Source organism: Solenopsis invicta, chromosome 7, assembly GCF_016802725.1.
Source record: "Solenopsis invicta isolate M01_SB chromosome 7, UNIL_Sinv_3.0, whole genome shotgun sequence".
Taxonomy (NCBI): domain Eukaryota; kingdom Metazoa; phylum Arthropoda; class Insecta; order Hymenoptera; family Formicidae; genus Solenopsis; species Solenopsis invicta.
Window position 1 is genome coordinate 2,794,989 of NC_052670.1, and position 13,161 is coordinate 2,808,149.

General features: G+C 36.0%; 1 protein-coding gene across 1 annotated transcript in view; it reads left to right on the forward strand.

The window, feature by feature from the left end:
* LOC105199894 (phosphatidylinositol 4-phosphate 5-kinase type-1 gamma) overlaps positions 1 to 13,161 on the forward strand; it is a 37,824-nt gene that overhangs the window by 19,267 nt on the left and 5,396 nt on the right. Inside the window, 4 exon segments of the mRNA XM_026130540.2 lie at positions 4,524 to 4,731; positions 5,123 to 5,134; positions 5,225 to 5,439; positions 7,333 to 7,433. Of these exon segments, the coding sequence (XP_025986325.2) occupies positions 4,524 to 4,731; positions 5,123 to 5,134; positions 5,225 to 5,439; positions 7,333 to 7,433 (536 nt within the window).

Sequence of the window (13,161 nt, forward strand, 5' to 3'; positions counted from 1 at the left end):
ACTCGATTATTCGAAAGATTCCGGTGGAACTATAGAAACTGGTAATCGTAAAGTCTCGAAGAGAGATAGAGAGAGAAGAGATGACACCAAGACGGATCATCCAGCGAAGTTTACGTACTTTTTTAATCCAGGCTCTCGAGCAGATCTGATGAATTATAAGATGTCGCGAAAGGACAAGAAACACTCTGAGACGTATTACGAGAAGATAAAGAGGAAGCAGAACAATCTTGAAGCGTCTGTCACGACGATGTCACATCGTCACAAATCAATGGAAAATGCGAGAACATCTCGTGCGGAGAATAAGCTTGCTGAAGAATATGCCGAGCAAAAAATCTTAAAATTCGCGTCAATTAAAAAAGACAGCATTTTACTGCAAAAGATTCGAGAGAAATCTAAAAGAAAAAAACGACTTGCGCCAAAACCGTCGATGAAGAAACGAATATCCGTGGAAGAAACTTTTAATGAAAATTTAACTGAAATGAAGAAAAGAAATACAAAGAGAGAGGATGAAATATTGTCTTTGAAAGTGAGTTCTCTGAGAAATAAAAATAATAATAATCAGATTCAGGGGAAAAGTAATAAAAATGATACATGTTTGACAAGCGAAAAGCAATCGGCAATTAAGTGCGATGAGTCGAAACAGAATTGTTCTTCTGATAAAGATAATAACTATCTTGACGAGAGAAACATCTCTAAAAATATAAACGACGAACAACGAAATAATAAGAGCGAATTCCGAAGAATTTTTGTAAATAGTTATCGTGTTGGAACTGAAATCATCGCAGATAAGATAGTCCGCGAGAGAACCAATAAATTTGATCGACATACTAACGAAAGATTAAAGAGATATAAACACGAGTCTCCGAGAGCCGACTGTAAAAACTGCGATGAAAGTTCTTTTCTTCGTGAAGGAGGATCTTTATTTGACGATATTAGGAAAAGTAATGTGAAAGATGCGAATCGATATAAATTACTGAGCACAGCTAAAGGAAAAGATTTTGTATCTTCCAGTTTCAACGGTATTCGAAATAGGGACAGCGACATTGAAAGATCTTCCATTTCCGAACAAGTGAAGACTTTTGAGAAAATTAAGGCGGATGTGAGAGACGGAACGAAGAATGCTCGGCGTGAAGATATACATTCGGATAATTTGGATAAAAGAATTGAAATTAGCGCCGTTAAACAAGAGTTTGCACTGCCTATCAATAAAATTCGATTGAATAAAAAGGAGGAAAGATTCGCGTTGAAAGGAAGACCATTAAATACTGATGCTAGACGCGAGAGACAAACTTTCAAATCGTTTTCGAGCGGCCACTGCGATTTATCGTTTAATCCAGAATCTGAAATGCTAAAACCGAATGCTTCTTTCTTGCATACTTATCAAAAGACGCAATCGTTCACCTAAAAAAAAAGAGAGAAATATCTCTTGATTACTCATTTTAAATTATTACGAAACTTAGTAATCAATGTACGTATACATATATATAAATAAGGAAGAGAAAGTAGCTTAAAAAGCTTAATTGATAACGATGAGAGACTTGATGTCATCGAGGTGATAACGATTTTCGATTGCGTAAACGATACTATATCAGATCTTCTTTCGAACTTGTAATCATATGAAAAAGAACCGCAGCTTTCAACCTTATAAGGAAGACCTACAGCTTTCATCTTTCTTCATTGGACGCTTACGTAAAATGTTTTGTAAAATGTCTCCTTTTTATCACTGCTGCATGACAACACAACGCACGCGTTCTTACAGTTATTATTTCCTACATATCATCATTCGATCTCAGATTGTGATAACAGTATACATTTTTGGTAATCAAAATTATCGAAAATGATGTGCTACATTTAATGTTCGACCACCGTTATTAATAGACACCGAAGAGAACAATCTGTTGAACTAATGTCTTCCTGCTCTCTTTTCCACATCTGCGACGTCTGTTTCAATGTCAGTCGATCTAAGACATCGACGAGGTATAAAAATTTATATGTAACAAAAATCGATCTCAACTTTTCCCTGCTTATTGTGTAAAATTATCGTTACGTTGTTGATTGATTGACGTCCCTATTAGCAAGTTTTATTAAAAATTGCATGCATAGAATTTTATTGCTACGAACGAGTAAATAAACGCAATCTATTTTACGGGAAATAAAATCTTGCTTATATCGTGTTGTTGTTCTCAAAATAATACCTTGTTTGCTATTGTTATTAATTTAGTCCATATAATCCGATATCCGTCCATTTATTTAATTGCGTTTGTTTATCTCCTAGTTATACTCTGCTACTTATAGTCTGTTCGAAAATAGATTTAGTTATTACTAGCAAAAATAATGCAGTTGGCAGAAGTGCAAATTACTGGCGTTGCGTTTTGTTTCTTCCACCAGTAAAACCAGTAGACGATTCCAAATAATCCGAAACGTCATAAAAATTTTCAGATTTAAATTGCGAACATTTTAACGTTACCGCGAGCTTGTAGTAACATTGCAAAAATCTTTTGTAACTTCCATACAATATTACAATATTTTAATGTAAGGTTTATGCGATATGTCTCTGAACTTCCCTGTTTAAAAAGTATAAGAAACCGGATAAGAAATAATAGAAACGTATAAAAATTTAATAGAAATCTTATATAATTTTATCTGAACCTATAGGTTTCTTTTCAATTTCCACATTACTCGAAGCGCGCGAGTCTTTGTTAAAGCCCCACTTGGGTTGTTGACCGCGCGCTGTCTGGGCCGCTTCCCCACTCTTCTCGGTCGCTCGGTCAACAACCCGTCGGCCGACGGCTGCACGTGCGTCTCGGGTAGTATGAATGAGTGATCCACGTGGACCGAGCGATTGAGAAGAGTGGGGAGGCGGCCCAGATGGCGCGCGGCGCGGCGCTTGTCTTACGGGACCATGCTCAACAACCCGAGTGGGGCATTAATAGAAACGGCGTACACGTGTGCTTCGAGTAATGCGGAGTCTATCTCGCTGCGCGAGACTACTGCGTCTCTTGATCAACAACTTTTAGGGAGATCTTGCATCGCACCGCGTTACAAAAAATTAAAAGTTAAATAATAAAGTTAATAACTTTTAACTTACCTTAGTTAATTTTTAATTATTTAATTTTTAACTTTAACTAGTTATTTTTGAAACACATAAACTTTAATCTATTAACTTTTTACTTAAGTTAAAAATTTATTTCTGCAATGTTACTACAAGCTTGCGGTAATGTCGAAATGTTCACAATTTTAAACCTGAAAATTTTTATGACGTATCGAACTATTTGGGTTTCGTCTATTGGTTTTACTCATGGCAGAAATGAAACGTAACGCCAATAATTTTCACTTCTGCTAAATACATTATTTTTACATGTAATAACTAAACTTATTTTTGAACAGAGAGTTAATCGTATATATCATATTGTTTTGAAACTTTATTATATGTAATAAACTGTCTAGTAGTAAATTATTGCAACACAAGTGGACATTTATATACGAGTATGTTGATAATATAGTAATCGCATCGTATAAAACTGGATTTATCCTATTTTTTAGCTAAAAATAGTTTATTTGTTGTTGCACTTATGTAGATAACATATAAGTGTGAATAATATAATTTAATACTTGTTTGAAGTTGCTTCTATCGATTTTGAAAATAGATGCTTCGTACTTTAATATTTCCAGTATTTTTAAAAATACAATAATCATATTACCGCGACATAAAAATTCGTCGCTGGCTTGTCTTTTTAAAAATGTTGGAAATGTAATTTTGCTCTGCGTAGTTTTCTCGCTGCGTACACACAATCACGCTTAGAAAACTTTATATAAATATTTTCCTTCTTCTAAGTATCAGAAGTTGTTTATCCTAAGCTTTATCAGCCATTATTTAATATATATATATATATATATATATATATATACGTATATATACACACACATATAAAGGCAGAATAATGAATTTATTATTGAATTAGAGAAGAAATTAATACTATTTTATATACGTTAAAAATTCCCAATGATTTCACTACAATTAAATTCATCTGTAAGATGGTTTAGAGCTTTTGTCGATTTAATTTTTTAAACTACATACATAAATGTATAAAATCAAGCATTGATAGATTTTAAATTCTGTTTGTATGCTAACAAAGTTACGAATTTTTCTTATAATAATAATCAAACTATAAAATTAACGTATACAACTTGATATGACGATAAATACCATGTTATAAAAAAAAAAAAACGTTTTCAAGTTTTTTAACTTTTCTTTCGCAGTGAAGATTTATATCAGTCCCTTTCGAGAAGTTGTGATGAGAAATATATTTATTCTAAAATATATTGTACTGTCGCTATTAAAAAGTAAATCGTAATTTTCTGCCAAACATGCGTCGTCTTTGTATAGCAACATATCTATGAATGTGATAATTAGTAAACGGAACCCTTATCTCATCCTCTGCCGCCTTTCTACCCCTGCCTACTATTTCGGCATTCAATGCGCGTGGTATTAATTAGGGCTAATTGTAGCGCGCTTTTTGTAGGTGGCACCCTTCCTTCCACCTGCTCCACCCCGCCCCCGCCCTTTGACGACGCAGTCCGCTCGAACGACCAAACCCTGGCTTCCGGTGGTCACCTTCAGCAAGGCGGCGCAGCCACCATCCTCGCGAGCAGTCTATCCTCTGCTCATTCCAAACAAAATAAGGTTGTTCATCACGTTACCCTCACCAAGACGTATCACGACACTGTAAGGTGAGTACTCTCTTCTGCCAATCGCTCACCTATCGTTGACAATTTTGAAATAACTTCATTTTCAACCAGTAACAAGATCAATAAAAAAAATTGTTAGCCATCATTTCATATATTCATATAGCTACAATAAAAATAGTTGACAAATTTTTAATATGAAATGGTACAATTGCGAAATTTTCAAAGAATCATATACACACAATTTTTATGAATAGATGTTACTGATTGACCGTCAGATCTGTAATTGACAAGACACAGATACGTTACACCGCTTGAACTTTTTTTTTTTATATTACCTATATTTAGCTTGAAATATATTTTATGCTTGTCTTCGCACTTCGCACGCATCTAAACGAAAACATTCTTTCTTTGCTTTATCACGGCAACACCTCAGGAAAAGGAGAATGTTAGTATTTGATTTTAATTTAATCACACATGGTTATTCACTCTCCTCAAATTTGTCTACGGTAAACGTTACGAACAAATTTATCTTCAGCATATCGGACGTGCATTTGGAGAGTAGCGGTAGCGGCAGCGGCAGCGGCGGAAGGGAAACCAAGTCGTCGCTGAGCGTCGAGAGCGGCGGCAGCAGCAGCCGAGGTGGCGGCTGTCTCACGTGGACCCCACCGGCCGGTAGCGCCGAGGGCTCAACACCCACGTGGACCGAGGGCACGCCGTCCTTCACCGAGAGCTCCAGCAGCGGCGACATAGGTAAGTTGCTCTACGCGCTCAACATCTACTATGGCACCTGAAGAATACTGCCACGAGGACTTCTCGGCTTCTTCTTCTGAATTTGTGTCTCTCTTCTGTCTCCTCTGAACGCTCCAACGAGGAGACGCTCGTGCGAAAAATGTAGATACGTCATATTGATTCTCGCAATTCGTTGTTTAATTGCTAAGTGTTAACGCAGGTTTTATAGATTGTTGCCTTTTTACGAGGAGTATGTATATCTCGAAGAATCGACTTAATTTTTCTAAGTAAGCTATATTAATTTTGTGAATCTGAAGCTTTTTTTATGAGCTTTTTTTATTTTCGATTTATATAAATTGAATAATGTAATAGAATTAATAATATCGACAATCATGTTGACGATAAGTTTGTATCTTGTTAATTGTTAATATGTATATAGAATTATTGAACACTTGACTAATTTATACAATTGAATATTCAGTTGAAACAATTTAATTCTTCTAAACATTAAACATCATTTTTTAAACATGTCCCGTACATGTACATTATTGTCATCAATTTTCAATCAGTTTTCAATACATATCACACGTTGTCGCAATTATCAAATTATTACATTCCAATATCAATGCGATAGAAAATTATTAATGTCTAGGAAAATCTCTTAACGAAGATTCTAGAATCCATATTTACAATGGAGTAAATATAAAAACATAAAATTAAATGTGTAAATGTGTGAACATATCAAGGAGATCAAAATATGAAATATAAAATTATAAAGTTTTAATTTGTTCTACACTTTATATATGTGAATATACACATATCTTCGTTGATTTTTTATTATGATTTTTATTTATTGTAGTTATAGCTTTTTTTAAAGCAAAGATTTTTTTAAATGAATATATATGATATTTTTGAATTATCTCGAAATACACACATAAAATGTATAAATGCGACGAATTGAAAAGCAAAGATTTAACTTAAATGTTATTGTAATTAATGTTATTGTCGTGCATAGAGTCTGTTATGCTTCAAGATCATTTCTCAATTGTGGCACTTAAATGCAAGAAAACGATTTTTACTCGCTTTTGATTTCATATCAACAAAAACGTTAGATATTACTGTTTACAGTAATTCTCGTAAAAAAAACGACGGAACATGCAATTTGATTGCATTTTGCGCGAAATTGTAATTCTCCAATATAGTCATTTTACATACTCGTGCATTAGTTACCACAGAATTAATTGCATCAATGCGTGGAGTCGAATAGAACCAAGTTATCAATCAATGTTGTTCTGTCTAGCCCTGTCTAGCTAATTTAAATGAAGCTTTGTTAAAATGCCTGATAACTATGAGACAATAAAGAAGAAAAAAAATACCAAAACGCGAAATTTCACTCTTTCGTCATTCTTTATCAAATCCTATCTATGTTGATTTTATTTTTTTATTTTCATCTGTATACGTTCATCTGTATACGTCTCTTGACCTTTGAGAAGTGTTTAGGACCGCTGGCAGATAAGTTTTGATATTTATCTATTTTTTATTTCTCCTCTATCTTCATGTCTTTCTTCACTATTGGCTCACGTAAACAACTAGCTTCACACGCTTCTTCTCATTCATAGACCACACAATTTTTCAAATGCACGATATTTCCCCAAAAAAGTTGCGAAATCGAAAAAGAGGCACAGACAATTTATCGTTTAAAACTTATTTGTACAAAACATTTATACAAATGTTACGCGTGTGTTCTCGCGTAACGTTTCGAAGATTTCTTAATCTCTCACAGTTGTGAGACTGCTTTTTTCCGAGTATAGAGCTAATTTGCAGATCACACGGGGTACCTTTTGCCTTCCGTTAACGGTAATCCGCGAGGACCAGCGTTATTTTTTGCACGATGACGATTAACGATAATTTTAGGTTGCCCGACGACGCCGATCAAGGGTAATCAACGTCAGGCTGACGGTGGAAGGATCGCGGCAACTGTGGAGGAGGCCCTAGCGAGTCTCACGACTGAGATGGTAAGCCCTAATTTATTTCAATGACCGATCGGACACGTGAAAATATAGCTGAAGCAATGGAGAATCATGCTGACGTATAAAAAATATCTTCATTTCATACTTAACATACATCCATAAAATTTAATATGTATATATTGATTCACAAACACAAGAGAGGAGAATTATGAAATCGAGGATGAGTAAAACTTATTTTGCAGGAGTGTACCTTTCATGTCTTTTTTTTTTTATTTAATCTATTTCTATTAAATACGAAAGCTTTCCTGCTACAAATACAAATTTTTATTTATAAAGGCACAGTTTTGCACTTAATTTATAATTTTATTACTGTATATTTCTTACTGCTTTACTTCGTTGTAGTAATACTATCATGATTGTCCATTGCCGCAGCTAGATATATCCATGAACAGACGATTTATTCGACATGGTAAGTTTGCTATCGTCAGTGGCCGATTGATCAAATTATTTAAACTTGTTAAATGTTTTCTCCCCGAGTGATCGAGAGTTACTGTAACTATTAAAGCTAGACGTGTCACAAAAGCCTATCGAACGGTAATTGCGTCGTTTTTAAGACCCCTTTAAATATCCCCGAAGTATCGAAGGATTTTTCAGGGTGATCCGACTAATCGCGATCCGCATGGAGCGTCCCAAGCTGAATTTCATTCCTAAAAAACGAGATAGAGGCACGCGCTCGAAAACAATGTCGATATTATTCCCGAGATGTTTCATCGCTCGCGTGACAAACGCGTCGACGCGTATAATATTCCTCACTACGCTGCGCCACACGTTTTTTATTGAAAAATAAACAAACGCTTTATCGCAGGACTGATGACTGACGAAACGCAAAAGTATGTGCGCAAAGTATACACGTCAGCATGATTTATGCTGCGCGACATGGTTTTTTGCTTTTCGAAGAATCGCGTTGAATATATCTATTTGTACGTCGAATAATTTTACAATAATTTGGAATAAAAGCAGAACGTCGTAGAGTCACTTCAAGGTTGCGGAAATCGCGGAAGAAGCGAAGTATCCTGTATAATTATCTACAATCAATGGTGACCAGAATTATATTGTTTGTCAGAAAGTATTCGTCAATTCTTGAGAGAAAAAGAGAGGAGAGAGGGCCACGAGCTGCTCTCTCTCTCCTTACTTTTGAGGGTAGGTCTGTCTCAGCTCTCATTAAATTCATTCTGAACAGAAACGAACGGCCGCTTTGGAACGCTCCATGCGAGAGAGTCAGACTGTCTGAACGCTTTGTCTATTTTCCTGAATCAGGAGATACTGCAGCGCGAGTGAATGCACGACTCTCGTCCTCCTTCAATAATCTCCGTCACCTCGTGCGCAACGTGCTCTGTGGGTGACCTGCACCACCGTAGCGACAAATCTACGAGAAAGTGAGAGAGAGAGAAAGAGAGAGAGAGTGAGTGGCTGTGTGAATGCGAGGCTGATAATCACGGATAGCAAAGTACGGTTTAACCCTTGATTGGTGTCGCGTTAGAGTAGGTTATTAACTATGCCAAATGTAATTCGCTTCTTAGGCTGTTTAACAGCTGTGTTTAATATTTGATACTGCTACTGGTACCGGTGTTTGGTAGTTGAATTTCTCCCAGCGGGACATGTGATTTTTTTTATAATGCTTTATTTCTTAAAAATCTCATCCATCGTTCTTCCTCACGTTCCCACCCTCTTTTGTCGACATTGTCTCCACCAGGTTCTCTTAATTCTCATTTTAACTTCCCGTTCGTCAGTTATTTATATATTTACAATCTCTTGAAATCATTCTCTTAGGCATAGAGGCTCGCAAAATATTATAATTTGCAAATTGGAATTTATTCTTATATTAAATTATTCACCATTTGTTTAATTCTAAAAATCACTCGCAAGACTACTTAAGGGTTAAAAGTAAAAGGTAATACGATTAGCTTCATCGAGGATCGAGGCGAACATGTGATCTATTCTGGATCGAGATTGCAAGGACCATTCCATTTTGACAACGCGTACATGTTTCATTCACTTTGAAACGTTTCGTTACGTTCGAAACGTTTGTACTTAACGCGATTTTCAGCCATTAATGTGTGTTCGGTAGAGACATTCGTCTCGATCCGCGACTTCTAGCGTTAATCCGTTATAGACATGTATATCTGTATACATAAACATGTGGGCGATTATCTCACTCGAATGTGTTTCCCGCTATGATAAGGGAACACTTTCGGTATCCTTATATGGGCATCCTTAAATCTTCCTGGATATAGGAGAGTCAATATCATTACGGTTACGTATTTAACAAGAACGTGATACTCGTCGGCCTACAGTACTCGATAAAGCTTTTGACATTGTCCTAAATCAATTCGAGAAATGATCGAGATGCCATTTTTTCAACGAAAGTTTTCAGAGAGATGCGGTTTTTTTTTTCCAAAGAGGACTGAAACAAGCATTTTTAATTCTTTTGACACTGAGTTGTTCTATTTAAATTTGTCAAACTATCTATTCAATTCCTATTTAAATTCTTCTAAAAATTTAGCTAGATCAGAAAATCATTTTATGTTGGGCCATCCAAATAATTACGTAGGACGTTCAAGCGTCCTGATCATGTTGCTGCAATCAATTTTGATATTCTAGCAACCAAGTTAAACGTTTGATACAATTTTTTAAATGGTTCAACATAACTATTTAGATCAGTATTTCAGCAAAATGTTCTTTCCGTGTATCTATTTTATTCTATTCTTTTATTATAAACAAAATTTTTAATTGGCCTAATTGAGTGTAGCAGGCATGTATTTCTCCAAAGGTATTTTGTATAGATTTGAGATATAAATACTAAAATTTTCTTTCTTATAATCCCTCTACTCTTTTTTCTAACTTCTACAAAAAATCGACATCAAAGGAATAAAAAATATTTTTAATCAAATATTGATAATCTCTCAAAGCCGAAAGTTTATTTTGAAATATAAAAGGATAAGAAGGCAAAAGTTCGAAAATATCCCGCTAAATAGAACATATAAATGTGTTGAAGAGAATTTGAAAGATAATCGCAGAAACTGTGTCAAGAGTTGTAAGAAGTAAACGACAGTACATTCCCAAAAGATAAAACGCCGTGAAAATGACATCTCGTCTACTTCCGGATATTTTCACGCGTTCCCACTGTCCACACACGTAACTCAAGCGTCTTTTTCCTAATCGAGTCGTTGCCGTCAATAAACTAATATCGTAGATTTCACTAACACGTGAGAGGCTGTGCGAACACGGGTGACAGGTGTCACCGACATGAAATTGGCGCACGGCGAACAGGGGAGCTTTGTAAATAATGTGTGCTTGCGCATAGTTCGGCTAGCAGAAGGCCCGCGCGTATTCCTTTTTATTGCGAGATATATAGTTAGTGTTATGTATCTATATGTGTCTCACGTTCTGTCTGTCTCTGTATGTACCTATACATACACATACGTACGCACACGCGAGAAACTGTGTGTGTGTATCGTGTATACAAATTATAAATACAACGTGCTTGCGTATACTCGCAAAGGTAACACGTACATAACGAGAGTTGTTCCTCCCGAATTCTGATGAGCCTCGGATCGCCGCAAAACAGCCTGAGAAAAAAAACAAGAGACACATATTTTTTTATATATATAAGCTTCGCCGCGCGGGTACGACGGAATCCTTGTAATGTACTCGGCATATTCTAACGATCGTAGCGATCGCAACATATCAGGGATGATTCGGACAAAAGGATTTCATATTTTGTGAAACATCATCCCTTTCCCTATCTTTTTCCCTGAAAGCGCGTCAAGTTTATTTCCACGTTATAGCTTTTTTTAATTTTTTCAAGTGCGATAACGTGCTTTTCAAGTCGAAGCTTTTTTTTCCCAATGCATAAATGATCGAAGTTGTAGATACTAAAGAAATCGTCAAAACGTAATAAAAATGTAAAAGTGCATTACAGATGATAATACACGATATTCTGATAAAGAGAGTGAAAGAAGGATCGGGAAAAAGATATATTCTATTTAACAAAAAAAAAAAATATATGTCCAATACCGTAGATACGTAGCGAATTCGTAGTAGATGAGATCGAATCTGCAATAAGGGTAGACTTCCTTGAAAATTTTCCGCGACACGTCCGACGTTCATCAGAATCGGGGTATACGAAAAATTGTTGCCTCTTGCCGGTGCTGTACTATATATAGTAATAATATAACGAGATGCGTGGTGTAAGGGCGATTTTGGCGAGGGAAGGAAGAAGGACTCATAGTGCCGTGTACGTACAATACCCCGTAGTAGCAGAGCATTCAGATATGTAATCGCGTTGCTATAATAGTACGTGAGATTTATCGCGAAACGTTTTGAAAAACGCCAGAATGTTGTTCAATTATACGTATTATTATTATGAAACGCTTCTGAACATGTCGGTGTAACATTTATGATTGGCGGTAAAATCTCACCGCATCTCGGTAACGGATCTTTTAAGTATCAAGCCATCTGGAGACGTCTTTCTGATAACTTAACTTTTTATTTTGCGCGTCGGCGCATTCCGTCACGTGTTTCCATGAATACCATTTGAAGTGGCATTTAACTAGATTTTTTTTTTTAATCCCCGGGGGATCTCTCGACAATCCGAAGATAGATGCGAGAAATTTCATTTGTGTTTTTTTAGCAGAACGCGTACAACGACGAATGAGAGTATTAGTGTTGCAAATGATATTTTTATGGTCTAGATCGACTGTGCACCTTACCGCGAGCGAAGTCGACAAGAATCCACGACAGTTATTAAAGTTTTACCGTGGATGCAGATTTTACTGCCGAGATAGCTTCATGACACAGTAGCTTTGTTAACTCAATACCCTCTCGCAGGGTATTGCTATTATCGTAATTGTTAGGATCCTGATCCCGCGTGGACGTGTACCACTAACAGCGTTAGCAGTTTCGAAAGTGTGATATTTTTTTAACATATCCTCGGGAATTAAATATTGGAATCCGGATTGACGTTGGCGCAAGATAATTTTTATTAAATCGCGCGGAAAATTCAGGGAGGACAAAAGTCATCGCGTCTCAAAGTATGTGTGCGCGAGAAAGGTTGCTGTGTTGCTTATACAAAACTTACTGAGATCGTTCTAGCATAATGTATGTTCATTCTTTTCTGTTTGTGGAAATTGATAGACGAAATTGTTTACCGCTTTAAAAAAAAAAATACTTTTTTTTTGTGTTTTAATGTGATTCTCAGCGATTTTGTCGTGCTCAAGATTATCATTGTGCGCACGCTCCTTCTCGATTAATATAAATCTTCCCTGCTTACAAAGCGTCACGTGTTTCGACGCAAGATGTTTCTCTGTGTGTTTCGTGTGTGCTTACAAAACTGACGTTGATGCCGCTTGTGAAATAACATCCGTAACTTTTCAACTATTGCTCGAAACAGATCAGTGTGCTTTGTCAAGTTACAGGTTTTAGCCATCTCTCTCTGTTATTACATAATTATCCAAATATGCCATATATGCATGGTAATACGTTCTCTTTATCTCCCGATTCAATCGTGTTACATTCATATATTATGGGCCGTTCCTAATAATTTACGACAGCAATAAAAGTGTTCGAGAGTTAAACACTTAATTTTTATTTCTTCAAGAGTATCATATGTATATCAATATATTTTTAGCCGTTACACTGGCGACTTACAATTATAGCTCGTCTCCTAATTGGCCCGATACGCACAATACTACTTTTTACGATTTTACGCGTT